At 36.8% G+C, this 20,953-nt stretch overlaps 1 protein-coding gene across 1 annotated transcript in view; it reads left to right on the forward strand.

Annotated features, from left to right (window-relative positions):
- Nucleotides 1-20,953, forward strand: part of LOC150085265 (ubiquitin-conjugating enzyme E2 Q1) — a 187,225-nt gene that overhangs the window by 153,548 nt on the left and 12,724 nt on the right. The window contains exons 9-10 of the mRNA XM_090373119.1: nt 12,528-12,641; nt 14,919-14,985. Of these exons, the coding sequence (XP_090229245.1) occupies nt 12,528-12,641; nt 14,919-14,985 (181 nt within the window). The remainder of the gene's footprint in view (nt 1-12,527; nt 12,642-14,918; nt 14,986-20,953) is intronic.

Raw genomic sequence — 20,953 nt, forward strand, 5'->3', positions numbered from 1 at the left:
AGTAACTCCCAGCTAGGATTACACTACGCTTTTGTTCTCAGCTTTATTCTCTGCAATGTGATGTGCATTAAAAAATCTTATTTTTGGCATTTCTTGATAACACAGTCATGAATAAATGTTTATAATTGTCTGTCATTTGTGAATTCAACCCTATGCATTGGCTTGGTATGGGAAATTAGATCTTAATTTTCATTGAACTTTTAAGCAATATATCTACCACATATATTAAGAAATTAATGTGTCTTTCTATTTATCAAGATATCACAGATTAGAGATATGTGTTTAATTATGTTTATTTTATTTATTTATTTTTTTTTTTTATGTAGACCCCAAACATGAGAAGTATTAGAACCTATAGTACTTAGTACCATGCTTGGGTTAGCTGTACACTGCCTGACCACTTTATTTGGATCATGGAGAGTTGGGGTGTTTGCAGTACTTATCCAAAAATATGTAAATTAAGTTGTGTTATATGTGCAGGAAAGCACTAGAAAACTGTAACTTGACTAGTGCATAAATTAGTTGGAACTTGTGGGATCTTGTGGACTTCCAAAGGGATATGATTGTTGATGTGTATTTAGCAGATGTTGTAGCAGGGAGGACAGCTGCACACAAATGCATCTGTTCTCTCTGCTACAAAGACTAGTGTGTCATTCAAATCTTTAACAATGAAAAAACACACGAATAGTTGCAACTCCGGTCATAAATTTAAGATAATGCTCATTAGTATTTGGAGCAGATTATCAAGTGTAATTATCAATAAACAACGGAACAATTAGCCGCTGCATTTAATTTTGGAACACCATGTGAAGAATCCTACAAAGAATGTACTATGAGAGGTAGTAGACCCTCTTGGAATCCACTGGTCTCAAACACCATTTAAAAATACAGCTCCATTAGTATAACAGTTGACAACCCAGTTTTGAATTAATTAGTTGTGATGGTATACTGTTATATCATTGGGATACCTTCCCACTCACCGGTGATGGGTCAAATAGCCCGTAACGGCTCTCCGGATGGTAGTATGAACTGAGAGTAAGTAACGGTTGCATTAACTTATATGACTAATTGTATTTCTTAATGTAAGTGGTAGCAATTTTCATAGCATTTAACTTTGTTGCGTATAGATATTTCTCATTCAGACCTTTTTTTTTTTTTTTTTTTTTTGTCTAGTCGAAAATTGATGACAAGTGATATTCAGTATGGCAAAACACACCTCTGCATTATGTCACTAATTACTAATTGAGTATATGTGTAAGAGTAATCATAGCATCTGTTTATAATACAGTCAAAATGTAATGTAACTTGTCCCTATAGCTTATTATTTGCAACTTTAACTTCATAAATATACAAAGTTTTATTATTGTGAAAAGGTATCTTAAAGATATTTAAAATGTATATTACTTTATTTTATTTTACTTATTTATTCCCCCCCACACACACACTAGTGGTTAATACAATGTTTTGAATCTTGTATTGAAACACTATTTTTATCTTAAGGTACTTCCCTTATGTAGGGGTAGCACAGTTGATATAATCACCATCCTCCCCATGCAAGGAATTTTCATGGGTGTTTTTTGCAACATGGCTGAGTTAGTCAGTTTCAGTAAAGGGTAGCATGGTTTTTTGTCCAGTAAACAGCAAATTGACCACAGAACATAGTAATTTACAGACATATTATATATGGCAATCTAAGGGGGGAACCTTGGGGTCCGCTTCTCAACACTTGAATATTATATATGGTGCAATATGGCCTAAGTTGCTGATGTGCCTAAAACCTACAACAACATTAAAGTTATTTACTTAAAAGAGCACACACTGACGGTAAGGTTACCAAACAGGTTATAGCCTAAGTGAAAATGATGAATGATTAAAAAAATCTTTTTTGTTTTGTTTTGTTTAATCTATTTAGCCAGCTGTAACTTCTTGACTAGGAGTCACAGTTATTATTCACTGCAGTTTATAAAATTAAAATGTCAGGTAAATATTGTGATGACATATATTTACTTGGCAGGATGATTTGATCAACTTTTAAAGTCATGCATCAATTAAGAGAGATAAATGCCAATTAAAACACTGTTACACTGAAAATACTTTTTTTTTTTTTTACAGCAAGTCCTTGATGACCAGGAAAGAAAGGAGAAAAGACAATAGCATAAGATAGTGATTGATCTTGAAATTTTCTTATATACATAGCATCTTTAACTTTTCTTTTGATAAATTCCTCTCCTCCCCACCATCCTGTCTCACTGATGTACATTTTTCCATAGCCGTATGTATTTCTGTGTATAATATGCTTTTTCCTAGTTGGGGGAATCACAACACTTAAAATATTCCCATTGTTTACACCTATAAACAAAACAGGCAAATTTTTTTTTTTTGTGATGCAGTTGCCTTTGGCTGTGAGGCGATACATTATATACAAAAATGGGTAAGGGAAACCAACTTTTGAATAAGCCCAGCAAGACAGGGCTTATTCAAAAGTTGAATTGCCAAACATTATAAACATGTAGAAAAGGGAAATCAGAGGTAGATGAACACACTTATGAATGCTCCCATGTTTTAATGTAAAAAAAAGCTTCAAAGTAATCAAATGGGAGAGATTGTACTGGTCAGCATTAATTTCCTCTCTGAAATATTTTTGGCAGATTCTCATTGGAAATTCTCATTGGATTTGGCATAGGAAATACGTTCAAAAACTCAGATATGTGCTTAAAAAGTTCTCATCACCCCCAATTTTCAAATAACTTAGGTTAACGACTGAAAACCAAGACCTATAGGTTGGTTTAATCATCTTTTTCGTCTACTTTATCTATTTATTATTATTATTATTATTATTATTATTATTTTTTTTTTTTTTTTTAAATTTTTTTTGCTAGGACATTCAGGAGATTTCTAGAGCAGTAAGGAGCTTTCTGGAACATTCGAGAAAGGTCAGGATGTTTCTGGAAGGTTCTAGAACTTCCAGTGGAGTTCTCTAGAAACTTCTACGTGTGTGTGTGTGTGTGTGGACGGACAAAAAGGTAATTATTTGTGTATTTGGTAGGGGAGTTGAGCTATCAGGTGTAATAACCATAGAAGAATTGAGAGAACCAGTAAGCATAATTATTGTAAGTACCTGAAGCTGTGGGTCTCAGGACTTTAACTACTTTTTCAGGGGGGTCGGCAGCGCAAATCGTAGGAGCCACTGCAATAAGCCAGGTCTCTGTTTCTGATGTACACATAAAAGTTATACGTATACATCATAGCCGACCCGGCAAAGACTAGAAGGAAGAATAAAAGAATAAATAAACTTAAAAAAAAAAAATAAATAAATAAATAATTTCATGCCGATAGAATCCTGTGAAAAAAGAAAAATGAAATATGAAATCTAAGAGATGGGGCAAAACAAGAAAACTTACTGTCTGTATTGACCGGAAATCCTAGGACCCACAGCTTTAGATACTTACAATAATTATGCTTATATTAACTGCATTTTATTTCAGGTAATTTGTTTTTTGCATACTGCTTCTCCCAATTCTTCCATGGTTATTACACCTGACAGCTGTTTGTTGTTTGTTTGTTATTTGGTTTTTAGGAGCATTAGCAACTAAGGCATATTGCTCCGGGGATATGCGGTGGTCATTCCTTGACTTTTCCGCATCCTCCGTATTTGGTGGTCACGGGCTCGAACTCCGGTCTAATCAAGAAGCGTGTGCTACGCACTGCTGCTCCTGCCCACCTGGGTACGGAGGCGCCCTACCTGATGGCAAATACACTGATAATTACCTTTTTGTCTATTTTTCATTATGGTTGCTGGTTTTTTCTACGTTTACCGTAGTACTCTGGATCCATAACCCAGTCTTATATATTTTTTATTAAATTTCAATTTCTCATTCCTGCTTACTAAGACTTTCAGTAATTTCATTCCATCTTTATCATTTTATATATATATATATATATATATATAAGACTGGGTTATGGATCTGATATGTATATATCGGGTATGGATCCGATATATATATATAGAATGAATTCCGCACCAAGAAAGCATTTTCGTATTTCGAAAAGTGTATGTGTGTTTCAGAGAGTGAGTGGTGGACAAAAGTGAACAAGTTTTGGTGAATTAGTGTTGTAAACAAGTGGAGTGTGCATAAGTTTAAATCATGAACTGTGTTTAAATTAGAAATAAAAATCTACAATTTCTTAATTGTGTGCTTATGTACATGTACTTCAACCGTAAATGAAATAAGCAGCGTCCTTGCTGAAATAAGCCTGATAGCCTTTGCTACATTTGCAGAGAAAATTGTATTAAAATTGCAGCATAAGCCACTGTTACAACTTATGAGAGTTCCTGTAGCTCATGTTCAAGGACATTAATAGGCTGGCTTAGAGGTAATCATAAATTGATGCGTTTTGCTGTTCCGGTGATATGGTGGATATCTCGAGACCACATAAACGATTGTTACTTTCACATGACCAATATTTCTGGTTCTTCTAGGAAATCCAAGCATAAAGTAGAGTATCCAAACATACTTTCTGCTACAAGGCTAATTCCTCACAATGATACAATGCCAAAGCCTCCAGAAACTTATAGACTTGAAACTTGCAGACTTTTCGAAATTTGTGATTGAAAAAGGAGTCTCCAGATGATGCAGAGCCCAGAATGAGTACAGATCCAGACTTTTCAACTCTTGATATACTGCAAAGCCGCATCTAAGAATTAAACGCTTTGGTCAGAGATTTGTACCTCTCCAAAACCGAGGCTCAATTACTAGGATAACTGCTTGAGCAGTGGAATCTTCTTGAAAAGGGTGTCAAGGTGTATTTTTATAGGAAGAGGCAATCTAACCTAACAACCTATTACTCCATGGATGGTACTTCAGTTTATTGTAACAATGTCCTGGAATTAATGAGTTACATCTCAAGCACATCCCCGAGCAGTGGAGGCTTTCATTGATTCATCCAAGGTGAGTTTGAAAGCAGTTTTACTCTATAATGGAAATAAGTATTTCTCTATACCATTGGCCCATACTGAGCCGAAATAAAAGTGGTAGCATTGCTGAATGGGTTGCAAGGTGGATACACTAAATACTGCTACTTTTTATGCAAGTGGGACAACTCAGCAAAGGATTGACACTACAGGGTAAAAAAAAAAAATAAAAAATGGCCAGACCGTTCAGAAACTACACCAGGCCAGAAAAATGTAGCACATCCTCCTTTGATGGATAAGTCAAAAATCTATTTACCTCCATTGCACATCAAGCTAGGTTTGATAAAAAAATATTTGTGAAAGCAATGGACAAAAAAAAGAACGATTTTCCTGTTTGAGATAAACGTTTACTTGAATCAGTGTGGCCCAGAATCAAATTGTTATTCCAAGATGAGGAATTCACTAAAAAATTAAATGCTACAGAAATAAGAGCCTGGAAGGCATTTGAAAACATCTGCTGGAACTTTTTTTTTTGGCAATGAGAAATCACAAATTACAGTGAAATTGTGGATGAGCTAATGTTGGGAATCATGTTAAAGCTTCATTTCCTAAACACTAATTTAGAATTTTTTTCTGAAAACTTGGGAGCAGTTAGGTTAATTAATGATTCATCTCTAACAGAATCTCTCCACTCGCTGTCTCATAGACATACTGTTTCTGCTGCATGCCTCTTCTACAGATACTTCCATGGGCACTGTTCTTCTGAATTGGCTTCTATAATTCCTGCTCTCTCTCTTTCAAAACAGTCCGAACATGTGCCGCCACCAACCAACATCCATTTACTGTCCAACTTCAAACTCACAGAACCAGCTTTTCATCTTCCTCGTTTATTCATTCAACTGCCGTTTCCTGGGACAACCTTCCTTCATACGTATTTCCTGAAAATTACAGTCTACAGAAGTTCAAGTCCAATGTCAACAAATATCTTCTTTCATCTTCTCAACCTCCAACCCAAGCACGGTATTACGTACTATAGGTTCTAATACCTCTTGTGTTTGGTGTTTACATAAAAAAAAAAAAAAAAAAAAAAGTCTCAGATGAACACTGTGAAAGGTTTCGTCAAGGTTCTCAAATGGAAAAAATATACTACGGAAAATGGAGTACAAATATGTTGGCAGGCTACTGTTAGAATCTCATATGAAAGACACCAGTGGATGATTATAAAAGAAAAAAAGAAAAAATAAGTGTTGTGTTTTCAGATAATTTTTTTGTAAATGTTTATCTACTCATGGAGGAAACTTATTCCAGTTAATGAGCAAGCTGGTGGGACTGTTAGTAATTCTGGGTATAACCTTCATGCACAAGTACATGGTGGGTGACCACCCAGGTGTGAACCAACGTAAGCAGGGGTCGAGGTGTGGCTGCCCACACCACATGGAGGAACGCTGCCCCTCTATGTTACCAGGCAGTACTAGGTGGTAGATGACTCATCAACCGGTGAAATACCACCACTTTGCTTATTGGAGGCTTGAAGTGATGGAACCCATGTTTAGTCTCTAGAGCTAAGTTCCGGCCAACCCTTCCCTATCTCTTCCATCACGCAGTATGATTGATGATTTTTGAGGTTATGATGAATGTCATGGCGAGATCCAATATTCCTTACATTTCGAGGGTACAGCTCTAAAACGGTGTTCGCAGGCCGGCCGCTAGATAGTACACCAGACCAAACCTATTGGTAACTCTCTAGGAGGCTTCCGGATCAGCTAGTGTATAATCTTCCTACCTCTACTCTGCCAGATAGTGACTGGAGGGAGTCCGAGTAGTGTGTATGCGGGGAGCATTGTTGAGGCCACGTTATGTCAAGGATCTGGGTATATTCTTACCACATGTACGCCATATCCAAAAATTTCATTGCTTCATACAGCATGTCCCACCCACTTTTGCTTACTATCGAATACACCATGAATTGTCAAAATAATAGAGCAAGCTTATCTGCGAAAAGATCTAAACCTCCCAAGGACTTCCTAATTCATTTCAGAAATATACATGGTCTCAATTCCAATCTCAACGATGTCCATTTTCACTTGCAGTCTTCCAAACCCCATGTACTTTTTCTGACTGAATCTCAGTTATCAGTTGATTCAACTACTGCTCATCTCAGATGTCCAAATTATTTGTTGTATGATTCCTTTCGCCTCAAAGGTGGTACTTGTGCATATGTCCGTTCTGATATTCCCTGTCAGAGATTTGGCAATTTGGAATCTCCTCTCTTTGATCTTCTCTGGCTTAAAACCTCTCTACCTCATTGTGTAAAATTCATCTGTTGTCTCTACCGTTCTCCCAACTCCACTAATCACTTGGAGCTCTTTGACTTCCTCTCTTTGCAACTTGACTTTCTCCAGTCCAACTTTCCTAACAGTGAGGTAATTTTCCTTGGTGATTTTAACGTTCACAACTCCAGCTGGCTTCCGTTTTCTAGTCACACTGACCCAGCAGGTCAAGATGCTGAGGCTTTTGCAATTACTAATGACCTACCACAGATTGTTCATTTACCTACAAAAATACCGGACAATCCTAATCATACAGCCAATACGCTTGATCTTTTTCTCACAAAGAACCCTTCTAAGTACAAAGTTGAAGTGAGAGGTCCTTTAGGCACTTCAGATCACAACTTGGTGATTGTCTCTTCTCCAATGGAACCTTTATCTCATGGCTATTCCCAACCTCGTATTGTTTGGCATTACAAGAATGCAAAATGGGATGACCTGCGAGACTTCTTTTCTTCTTTTCCTTGGTCTGATTACTGTTTCAAGACTTCTGATGTCAACGTTTGCTCAGATCGTGTCAGTGAAATTATTCTTGCAGGAATGGAATCCTTTATCCCACACTCCACTTTAAAATCTCGTCCTTTATCTAAACCTTGGTTTTCCAATAAATGTGCTAAGGCTGTCCAAGAGAAGAATGTTGCATATCGTAATTGGCTTGTTTCTAATTCCTCAGTTTCATTTTCTGCCTACACCAGAGCTCGCAACAATTGTAAAGCAGTTATTAATCAGTCCAAACTAGGGTTTGAACAGGCTAAGAGTAGAAAACGTGCTTCTTGCCCTAATGGTAGCCGAGCATTCTGGTCTCTTGCCAAAGCTGTTGTCCGCAACTTTTGCCCATCTCTGCTCCCACCTCTGTCCAAACCAGATGGTTCTGTTGTCACTTCAGCCAAGGATAAAGCTGACCTGCTAGCATCCCATTTTTCTTCGAGTTCATGTATTAATGATCTTGGTAAAACACCTCCCACCATTCCCAACATGCTCCATTCAATGCCACCTGTGGTCTTCCGTCAAAAGGATATCAGAAGGATTTTGATGTATCTTGATGCTAAGAAAGCTCCAGGTCCTGATGGTATTTCTCCCCTTGTTCTCAAAACATGTGATCCTGAACTTACTCCTATTCTTTGCTGCCTTTTTTCACTTTCTTATTCCAAAGGTGTTTTTCCTTCTGCTGGGAAATTTGCTCATATCCAGGCAGTTCCTAAAAAGGGTGACAAATCCCTCCCATCCAATTATCTTCCCATTGCAATTACTTCTACTCTTTCTAAAGTAATGGAGAAATCAATTAACCGCCAACTGTTAAAGTACCTAGAAACCTTCCGTCTGATCAACGATCGCCAGTATGGATTCCGTCAGTGTCGATCCACTGGTGATATTCTGGCTTATGTTACCCATTTATGGACTAATTCAATGGAAAGGTTCGGTGAAACACAAGTAGTTGCTCTTGATATCTCAAAGGCTTTTGATCGTGTTTGGCATAAAGGTCTTCTAAACAAGCTTCCATCTTATGGTTTGCCAACTGTTTTTAGTAATTGGTTATCCAGTTTTCTCTCTGATCGCTCACTGAAGGTGATGGTAGATGGCTCTCTGTCTTCTAACTTCTCCACTAATGCCGGTGTCCCCCAAGGTTCAGTTGTTTCCCCCACTCTTTTCCTCTTGAATATCAATGACCTTCTTCCATTGACTGGAAATCCTATCCATAGTTTTGCCGATGATAGCACATTGCATTCAACTTTCAATTTTGAGAAACCTTGTCCAGCTCAATCAACTTCAAGTTCTCGAAAATCTGCTGCCAATTCCTTAAATGCCGATCTTCAGGTAATTCTCCAGTGGGGTAAAGACAACTTTGATTTCAACCCTTCTAAAACTCAATCTTGTCTTATATCTCGCAAAAAGGATTCTTCTGCTCCTATGCTTATCTTTAGTGACACTCCGATTACTAGGCAAAATGATATATCTCTTTTGGGGATTACCCTGACTTCTAATCTCTCTTGGCACAAGCACATTACAAATATTGCTTCCTCTGCATCTAAAAAACTTGGTTTTCTCTTTCGCTCTCGCCGTTACTTTTCTTCCAAACAGCTGCTCACTCTGTATAAATCGCAAATCCACTCTGCCATGGAATATTGTTCCCACATCTGGGGTGGTGCCCCCAAAACCTCTCTCAGGCTTCTTGATTCCATTCAGAAGAGGGCAGTTAGGTTAATTAATGATTCATCTCTAACAGAGTCTCTCCACTCGCTTTCTCATAGACACACTGTTTCTGCTGCATGCCTCTTCTACAGATACTTCCATGGGCACTATTCTTGTGAATTGGCTTCTATAATTCCCGCTCTCTCTTTCAAAACAGTCTGAACATGTGCCGCCACCAGCCAACATCCATTTACTGTCCAACTTCAAACCCACAGAACCAACTTTTCATCTTCCTCATTTATTCATTCAACTGCCGTTTTCTGGAACAACCTTCCTTCATACGTATTTCCTGAAAATTACAATCTACAGAAGTTCAAGTCCAATATCAACAAATATCTTCTTTCGTCTTCTCATCCTCCAAGCCAAGCACGGTACTAAGTACTATAGGTTCTAATACCTCTCATGTTTGGGGTTCTCATAAAAAAAAAAAAATAAATAAAATAAAAGCTGGCTTAAAAAAAAAAAAAAAAAAAACTTCATAAAGTTCAGTCAGCCCAAATCTCTTCTCCTGAAGTTTGAATATATAGCTCTGGAATCATTTATAACAATGAAAATTTCACCCTTGTTCATTTTATTTTCTCCCCTCAGAGCCTTGTATGCCTAAATCAGATCTCCCTGGTCCGTAGTTGCCAAATTCTGCAGCTTACCTATTTGAAATTCTTCCTCACATGGGCACCCTTTTTCTAATATCTAGATGTGCTGCCAGTCTTTGGACTCTTGCATGAAACTTGATGTCTTTTTTAGGTGGTCTCCCAATTGCCTTGTACAGTGGGATGACTTCCCTATATTTCCAAGCAAATGTTCAATAAATTGTCAATACCCCCCGGTCAGTGTTTCCCAAACTGGAGTCTGCAGAACCCTGGGGTACTGGTCTGGTCAAATTATTCTTTTTATGTATAGCAAATTGATGATAAATAAAGTTATTATATATTTATGTAAAAATAAGGATAAAGTCTAGTTGTTTTAAACATAAAAATTTGAATTCTCTTTTCAGAAAACCCAAGTGTTTACTCATATGTACACACACACACACACACACACACACACACACACACACACACACACACACACACACACACACACACACACACACACACACACACACACACAGAGAAACTTATGCATGCACATATATATATATATATATATATATACAGGGTGTTTCAGTTAAACGTTTCAGAACTTCTAAGAGGGGTAGGGTACATCCTGACAACTCGAAATCATATAGCAATGTGGGGTCGGAAATGCTTTCCTGAGGCGGTGTTGTACACAGAAGCACCATAAAAAGAAAAGAGACCGTAAGTGAGAAATCGTTTTAATAATACATGAAAAGAAGCAAAAGGTACATGGATTAAAGTAAGTGTTCAAAGTTTCTTCCACGGGCTACAATGCACGCCTCACATCTCCGACGCATGGACATCCAAACATTCTGGAATACTCCAGGCGAATTTCGAATTTCTTCGGCAGCTACTGCGATTCTTGCAACCAGCTCCTCAGCATTGTCAACAGGGGTGTCATAAACTAGCGATTTCATATGACCCCAGAAATAAAAATCAAGACATGATAGGTCGGGTGACCGAGCAGGCCAACGCACGGGACCACCACGTCCGATCCGCTGTTGACCAAATGTGACATCCAGGTAGTTACGAACATCTCCGCTATAATGGGCAGGGGCTCCATCGTGTTGGAACCACATTGTCTGTTGCGTCGATGCAGAAATCTGTTCATCTCTCAAAAGTTGTGGCAATACTTGCTGCAGAAAGATCAAGTAGATAGGTCCGGTTAGACGACACGGTAACAGGTAAGGTCCGATGAGGTGATCTCCCATAATACCGGCCCATACATTGACTGAAAATCGAATCTGTGCTGCACGACGTCATATTGCATGCGGGTTCTCGACCGCCCAGATATGGTCGTTATGCGTGTTGAAAATTCCTTCCCTTGTGAAGGATGCCTCATCGGAAAACAACACTTCAGCAGGAAAAAGGGGATTTGTAGCACATTTTCCAAGGTACCACTGTACGAAAGCAATACGAGGTTGAAGAAACTTCGAACACTTACTTTAATCCATGTACCTTTTGCTTCTTTTCATGTATTATTAAAACGATTTCACACTTACGGTCACTTTTCTTTTTATGGTGCTTCTGTGTACAACACCACTTCAGGAAAGCATTTCCGACCCCACATTGCTATATGATTTTGAGTTGTCAGGATGTACCCTACCCCTCTTAGAAGTTCTGAAACGTTTAACTGAAACACCCTGTATATATATATATACATATAAAATGGTCTGCAAACTTTTTTGTTTTTTGAAGGGATCCATAAACTTTTTTTTTTTTTTTTTTGAAAGGGTCTGTAGATCTCAGCAGTTTGGGACCCACTGCTCTAGGCCTTTCTTTGATACCTGTCTACGGTGATCCCTTTCTTCTACTGTGTTTAATCCAGTCCCCACCAAGTGTATTGGGGTTGCTGTTCCCCAAGCATAAGGCTTTGCATTTTGCCGAATTGAATTGAAACATGGCTGTGACTTTTCTGACAATCCCTGAAGTCTAAGTCATCCTGAAGAAGTGCTGCTTACCACTGATCATTAACTGTGCTACCAGTATAATTTGAAAATGACATTATGTGATGATTATCCATGGATTAATTTTGAAATGAACTGCTCTTTTACCATGCGGATATTGCAGAATTAGTTTATTAATGTTTTGATCTAATTTCTAAACTTAGAGGATGTTTTAGGATCTTCACCATATCCTCTCATCAGAACATACAGGACTGTTAACAGCTTCTCATCCTGGCATGCCGAGTAGCCTTAATTAGAAATCAAAAAAAACCTACCTATTCATTTTAAATTAAGTTTTAAAATTAATTCTTCCTTCTATACTTTTCATGATCATGAGTTACTTAAAAATCTCTTGCTAATTTTTAATATCAGATTAGTAAGACAAAATAAGTAGAGGTTATTGGGCTATAATTAGTTAAGCAGAAAGTAAAAAAATAACATTTTTATAGCATTTAAACTTCTGATAAAGTGGATGATACTTAATGTGGAAAGGCAGAAAGTAATTTTAACAATATGTATTTTTTAATTTTGTTAGGGTTGGAGTAGTGCATATACAGTCGAAGCAATTATTCTTCAAATAGCAGCCACATTGGTTAAAGGTAAAGCTCGCATTCAGTTTGGGGGTAATAAAGTGAACAAGGTAAGCAAGGTATTTATCCAATTTTCGTTTCCTCAGATGATCTCTTATTAGTAAGCTAGTTTTAGAAATTGCCATTGAATTTGATTTACTTTTTTACCTTTTTTCCCCCACCTCATCCCACCCTACATAGAGTTCCCAACTCTATTGAACTTTTTGAATTTTTTTATGCCCTTGGCTCTTGTTTTACACCCTCCCACACCCTCACAAATTTTTATTTTTCACTGATAATTATATATATGTAACGTAATAATTATATACATACTAGGGGCATTTGAAAAGTTTGTCAGTATGAAGGGTTTATTTGAGGAGTCTGGTAATGCATTATTTTTCATCATATTCCCTTTTGGAGCCAGTACACCTTTTCCACTGATATTGCAATGCATTATTCCAGCTGTGAAGAAAGTTTTCTCTTGGGCATTCCAGGAATGCATCCAGTGTAGCAGTGACATCAGCATCAGTGGGAAAATGAATGCTAACCAGATAATTTTTTTCAAATTAGGAAATAGGTGAAAGTCTGGTGCTAGATCTGATGAACATGGTAGATGATTCAAGGTTTCCAAGCTGCACTCATGACAGATTTGGCACTGACAGACTTGTGAGTAGAGATATGTTATCTTGGTGTAACAAGAGTCCACTGCTGAGTTTTCCTCAGCATTTGCATCTGGTGTTTTCATGCAAATGCCTCACAAGGTGTGCTTAATATGCCTCTGTGAATGTCTGGGCTTTCTGAAGATAATCCACTCCCTCGTCATCCCAAAAAACTGATGCCATCACCTAGCCAGCAGAAGAAATCGACTTAGCGTTCTTTGGGGGGGGGAGAGCTGTATTTCCACTCTTTGGACTGCTCTTTTGTCTAGCTAAAAGTGGTGGACCCATATCTCATTCATGACTACAACCCTTGCAAGGAAATTTGCTGGATCTGCTTGAAAACAATGCAAATGTTCACTTGACAACTCTTGTGTGATTTTGTATCTGCTTTCAACAACTTTGGGATCTATCATGGGTCACCTTCAAGGCTTACTTACAGCCTACTTCTTAACCATGGAATAGAAAGAGGCATCCCCTGCCAATGTTTCAACCATATATCTTCATGAATTGCCTTCAGTGTTAGTTCCTTTTTTCCCAAATATTGGATGACTGCACGGTGACTCATTTTGCCCATCTTTCCTCATCACACAACTTTTTTGTGATTTTAGGATCTGTAATTAAAAAAAACAAACAAAAAACATCAAAACTGCACGAAATTTAGTGGGTTACTATTTGAAGTGTTATACATTAAGTACAGAAACTTTTAACACTACTACTATCCCTTCATATTCTGGCCATGAACTTTAAAAACCCCCTCATATTTGATGCTTACAGTAGGTACATAATTCATATATCCTGAATTTGGTAGGCCTTCTGAGTCATTCAATATTATGTGTAAATAAGTATTCCATTCTTTTCTTTTCTTTCTTTCTTTCTATTTTTTTTTTTTTAAAGCTGGTGTTTTCTTCTCTGGATATATAAATTTGAACAAGATTCAGAATCTTCATCGCTTGAATAGAATTCTATTTCAGTAACAGGTGACATATTATAGAGTTGATTTGGTGGCATCAGTGTTAACATAACTCTCCATCCCTGTTCCTATTCAGTCCTGATGGCCCAGGCTGTGGATCTGTTATAACAACCCTTTAGGGTAAAATTTTATAGGAAAACACTTTTTACACAAAATTATCAGTTGACATGTACTAAGGATAAAGTTTTGTTTTTGTAAAAACTAAAGAATTAAAATTGAGCAAGCATAATCTTAAAAAATTTTTTACATTTTCTTATGGACTAAACCACATAAAATAACTTCAACATAAGTAAAGAACATATGAAACTGTGAACCAAGTATACATCTTTTAAAGCACTCTCTATACAGTGCAATTGATGCTAAGCAAAATTCCAGCTGTAATGCAATAGACCATGGTTCAATCAGTATGCTGATATCGCTCAGTTCATTTCAGGTGCTTTTCCTTTTACAGTGCTCATTTATTGACTGAAATTCAATGAATGCATATGTGTTGAGGCACAAAAATTGCAGTTCATTTTTGTGCAAGTTTACATTCATGCAGCAAATGTGTTAAATCATTTATCTGTCTATCTTTCAACAAATTTCAGTAAAATTAATAATTCTGAACTTTTAATCAGTACTGAATATACTTTGTATAATAAATTTTACATTTATTATTTTATAATAAAGATTCAGTGATACTAATTTCTATAGTAGTGTCAGGTACATTGAAATATTTTAATTTACAGGGACAGTACAGCCTTGCAAGAGCCCAGCAGTCCTTCAAATCCTTAGTACAAATTCATGAAAAAAATGGTAAGTGATTTTTTTATAACTAAAAATCAGTTTGATAACATTGATTATTTCTAGGATTACTTTTTTGTTGTCGAAACTACAGCAAAAGGCAACAGAAAGTGTCCTTTGTATTTTCTTCAGAGTTATGAGAAATTTCCAGAACATTAGTTATATGGTTGCAACACTACATATAAAAATTTGGACAGTTTTAATAGACATATCATTCTGATTGTTATATTAGCAATCAGAATATTTTTATTAAATAACCTAAATATGAATTCTTATTGACCATAGCTTGTTAATTATACAGAACTCACCTGTTATACTATAGTAATATGCAGACGCCTCCGTAGCCAGGTGGGAAGGAGCAGCAGTGCGTAGCACATGCTTCTTGATTAGACCGGGGTTCGAGCCCATCACCACCAAATATGGAGGATGCGGAAAGGTCAGGGAATGACCACCGCATATCCCGGAGCAATATGGCCTTAGTTGCTAATGCTCCTAAAAACAAAAAAAAAACAACAAACAACAGCCATTATGATATTTTATTCATTGATCTTGAGCCTACATGAACTTTTGTGATGTAAGAGCATGAAAGTTCATCAGGTCACAAGTAATGATTATACAAAATTTGTCCCCCCCCCCCTCCCATTCAGTCTTATTTAATAATGAACTTACAATTGTTTTAATGTGAGAACAAGAGCTCTGTTTGTCTTGTTTGCCCTATCTGGTGTTGAAAATGCTCTTTCTATTATTTGTCATGTGGTATAGTACATTATTACAACTGAGAACTTTCAAAAAATAAATTTAAAATAAACAAATAAATAAAGAACAAATTCTCAAATCAGACAACTCTGAGGCCAGACTATTTTCAGTTTTTGGGATAAAACCTTATCAGCATTTATACTGCCTTATCTATCATAGAACAATATAATATATCAGTACACTATACTTTATTTTACTGTGTTATATATATATATATATAGAAATATACAGAAAATTAAGTATCGTATCAGAAAGTATCAATGTATACTTTAACAAAGAAGTGTAAAAATATTTTTTCAGCATGAATATTTCAATTATATATTTATATAATGGAGATGAATGAAGGTACAAAAAGGAAAATCACTCCTGATTTATAAACTTACAAACTTTTGATTTACAAACCGCTACTCAGGAATATGTTGTGTTCATAAATCAGGATGTAACTAATTTATCACTCTCAGCTGATAGATCATAATAAATTTTTTGTAACATAAATAATGAGTGTCCACAAAACTCCTTAACAAAATTAAAACATTATTGTGTGAATAGGATACATGATACAAACCTGAGACCATTTCTAGGTGATAGAGGATATCTCTAAGTTCTTATTTGCCAACAAGAAGATATGTATGCTTCAATAGATGGTGCCATATTTGCAAAACTGTAATCATGGCACAATTTACCAACCAAGTGCATACTTTGGTTCAGCGAGCTGCAGCTGCAATCTGCCGCCACTGAGTAGACCTACAGTTCTGCAGCGGTTTGAGAGAAAGAACACAAACCATGAATGCTACAGTTAAGTGCACATTAACCCTAATTTTAATCTTTATATTCTTACTTATTTAGTTTAATTACAGTATTTAAAATTACACTACACACCATTGCATCCCTCCCTGTTGTGTGCAAAAAAAAAAAAAAAGAAGAGATGAATGAGTGAGGGGAAAAAATTTTATATATATAAGATATTTAAGAGATAGTATTAAAGAGTAAAAACAGATAAGATATTTGAAGGTTAAATAAACAGGATAGGATATGACAAATGCACCGAAGCACGCAAAGCAGCAGCAATGGATGCAAATGTAAGTATATGCACATTATAAAAATATGACAAGAACAAAAATAAAGATGATGGTAGTATGAAACGTCCGGAAAGGTGTGGGCCAAAAAGGAAGATAGCCAAAAATGTAGTAACCTAAAAAAAAAATAAAAGTACCGGCAGCCTACATCAGATAAAGGCGAGAAAAATATTTTGCAAAAATACTTCAAAAAGGGGGGGGGGGAAAAAGCAAATATGCAATTAATAAAATAAAAATGAAATCTGATTATGGCAAAGTGAATATTGATACCTGATCATGTATGAGGCATGTGGACATATGCACACCTTTGAGGTGAAAGCAATCATACAGTGAATAATTTGGGCAACTGAGATGAGCAGTAGTTGAATCAATCGATAACTGAGATTCTGTCAGAAAACGTACATGGGATTTGGCAGACTGCAAGTTGAAATGGACATCATTGATATTAGAATTGAGACCACATATATTTGTGAAATGAACTAGGAAGTGTTTGGGAGATTTAGATCTTTTTGCAGATAAGCTCACATTTTACTAAAGCACATTTCTGGAGTTACTACCATAAAACAATAAAAACAATTTGCAGGTTCTGGTTTATTCGGCTTTTCTGTTAGTGAAATTCATTATATATGGGGAGTAAACTCGATCTTGTTGCATTTGCGATAATACCGATAGCTAGAATTCTGTGGGTTTTACATTATTATGGTGAAACGCGTGTCTCCTTCACTGAAATCTTTAGTCATATAAAAAAACATAAATAAATTTTCAGAATCTTCTCTTCATTCCTATTTTTAAGCTTCATAAACTTATATCTCCGTATCTCACTTGTGGGTGATTCCATGCCAAGTGGAATAATTTTGAAGATGGTCCCTGCTCAACCATCTTCAATTTTGTTGAAATTTGGTATAGTTGTTTAAACAGGTTTCCAAAGAAGCTGTGCAAAAATTCAGTTCAAAATATTAGTAATGGCCGCATGGTGCAAGAAAGCTTATGGCTTATGCTGCACCAGCCAAAAAAAAAAAACTCGAATAAAACAATGGTAAAAAAATAATAATTAATAAAAGAAAAGGAAATTAAACCTATTATCCTATGCGCTTCCCTTACCCGAAAGTACTATCCAGATGACCTTTGAATTTCCCCAAACTGTCAGCCTCTACCACCCATGTAGGCAACTTATTCCAGTAATTTATAACTCGCTGGCTAAAATAAGACTTCCTGCAGTCCAATCTAAACATTTCCCCCTGTAACTTGAATTTATGTCCCCTAGTTCTAGCATCATTTATAATCTTGAAAATTTTGTCCTCATTCATTTTACTGCTGCCTCTCAGAGCCTTAAACACCTCAATCAAATCTCCTCTAAGGTGTCTAGTTTCCAAATTTTAATCTTTAATCTTCTGCAACCCACATATTCGAAGTCTTTCTTCATAGGGACGCCGTTTTGCCGATCTCACCAGGCGAGTTACCGGTCTTTGCACCCTCAAGAAGCTCGATGTCTTTCTTTAGGTGCGGTCTCCATACTTGAAAACAGTATTCCAAGTGTGGTCTAACATAAGCCTTATATAATGGGATTATCACGTCCCTATCTCTACTTGCAAAAGTTCAGTAGATCATCGATAGGACACCATGGGCCTTCCTTGTAACCTGTTTACAACGCTCAGAGAATGTCATGTCTGACCGTATCGTAACACCCAAGTCCCTTTCCTCCAGTACTGGGTTTAGTTGAACTCCACCGAGTGAATAAGTTATTTTGGGATTACGGTTTCCCAAGTGTAATACCTTACACTTTGTTGGATTAAAGCACAGCTGCCATTTTTCTGACCATTCCTGAAGTCTATCTAGGTCTCTCTGAAGCTCAGCTTGACAGTGATTATTAACTACTCTACCAATTTTAATATCATCTGCAAATTTAGACATCACACTCTATCCCTTCATCGATGTCGTTTATGAAAATTAAAAACAACAGTGGTCCTAATACTGATCCTTGGTGAACCCCACTTCTTACATCAACCCAATCTGAGGAATAGCCATATATCACAACCCTCTGCCTCTTGCCCTGAAACTATCCTGCTATCTAAGGATTTTCCCAGTGATTCCAACCTGCTCCAGCTTATAAAGCAACCACTCATGTGGGACTGAGTCAAAAGCTTTGCTGAAATCTAAATAAACAATGTTGAAATTATTCCCTAAATCCAGCTCGTGAGTGACACTTTCAAAATAGCGAACAAGATTGTGAAACATGATTTTCCCTTTACAAAACCATGCTGAGTATCCTTGAGAATTTCAATTCGATCGAAATGATCCTGAATTCCACCCTTGATCATTGCCTCCATGATTTTATCTACCACTGAAGTCAGACTGACAGGTCGATAATTTCCCACTTCACTCTTAGAACCACCCTTATGTATGGGAGATACATTGGCACTTTTCCAATCCAAGGGAATCTCCCTAGAGTCTAGTGATGCTTGCATAATTAGCCTCAATGGTTCAATGCACTCACTTGCTGCCTCACTTAAGATTATAGGGTATATTCCATCAACTCCTGGAGCCTTACTGGCCTGTAGGCTCCTGGAGTTGATGGAATATACCCTATAATCTTACTTATTTAGTTATTACAGTATTTAAAATTACACTACACACCATTGCATCCCTCCCTGTTATGTGCAAAAAAAAAAAAAAAAAAAAAAAAAAAAAAAAAGAGAGATGAATGAGTGAGCTTTTATTTTATAATCTTTAAATAATCTTGCGAAATTTCAATATCATTAATTACATATTTTTCAACCTCGCTCCCACAATTTCCCATTGCCACAAAAGGTTTTTCATTTGTAAATACCGATGCAAAATAACTGTTGAGTTCATCTCCAGCGGCAGCTGGTGTATTTAATACTATCCCCTTTCCCTTACGTAAAGGTCCGATCTGGTTTGTCTTTCTCTTCTTGGCATTTATATATGTGAAGAATTCCTTATCCCCCCCCCCCCCCTTTGCTCTGTTTGCTAGCGATTTCTCATAACCTGCCTTTGCCTGTCGAACCTTTTCTGTGGCTGTATTACAGATCATCTTGTAGCTGTTATAGGTTTCAGTACTTTTTATTGCTCTGTAACCTTTCCATGCCACCTTTTTCTGCTCAAGCAATGTGGCAACTTCACTATTCATCCAACTTGGAACCCTCCTCGTGGAGTATGTTTTTTTTAATGGTAAAACGCATTCAAGGCATCTGTGATTAATGTTTTAAAAGCATACCACAGTTCAATTGTATTCATTCTCTATGCGATATCTGCCCAGTTAATAGAGGCCATGTAGTACCTTAAGGCATCGTAATTTCCTTGCCTTTTACTACTGTTGCCTCTCTCATCACACACCGTAGAACTCCATGATCACTTCCTGCTACTAGTTCCTCTAGTGTCAGCCCTGTTGTCATCTGATTCATGGGTGATGATGAGGTCTAGGATATTATTTTCTTTAGTACTTTCCCTGACATGTTGATACAAATAAGTCATCTAGTTGATTTAAAAATTGTTCCCCATGTCGGGTTTCCTTCCCATTTACTCCAATCAATTAGAGGCAAATTGAAATCACCCATTATAAGACATTGACCCTTACTTGCTCATTCCATTTGCAGGTAGAGGCTTTCGTCATAATCTTCACAATCGCCTGGTCTGTAGATTACTCCTACTCGCATTATACCTTTGTTTCCAACTATCTCACACCATACAGATTCTATACTAGCACATGAAATGCCTGAATCGGGGAAAGCTAACGTTGCACTCAGGCTGCTTCTGATAAGAAGCATAACCCCACCACCCCTTCTATCTACCCTATCCTTCCTAAATACATTATACAAGCCGTACTTAAACTCATCATCCCCAATTTCTGGGTGGCACCACGTCTCTGTAAGCCCTATTATGTCCGCGTTACTTGTTTTAACCAGCAGTTTGAATTCACTCATTTTATTGACGACACTTCTAACATTACTATATAAACAATTAAGACTTACTGTTCTTGTATATTTAACAATCTTAACACAACACTTGAAGTTTTATAGTCTATCTTCCCTGGCATTAGCTACCTGCTCACTTTAAACGTTTCTGCCCCCCAGAACATCTAGATAATATGTCCAGTTTGGGGTAACAGGTAAGAACTCTTGAGGTATATG

Source organism: Mastigoproctus giganteus, chromosome 5 (genome assembly GCF_048544385.1).
Source record: "Mastigoproctus giganteus isolate SK-2022 chromosome 5, ASM4854438v1, whole genome shotgun sequence".
In the NCBI taxonomy this organism is placed as follows: Eukaryota; Metazoa; Arthropoda; class Arachnida; order Uropygi; family Thelyphonidae; genus Mastigoproctus; species Mastigoproctus giganteus.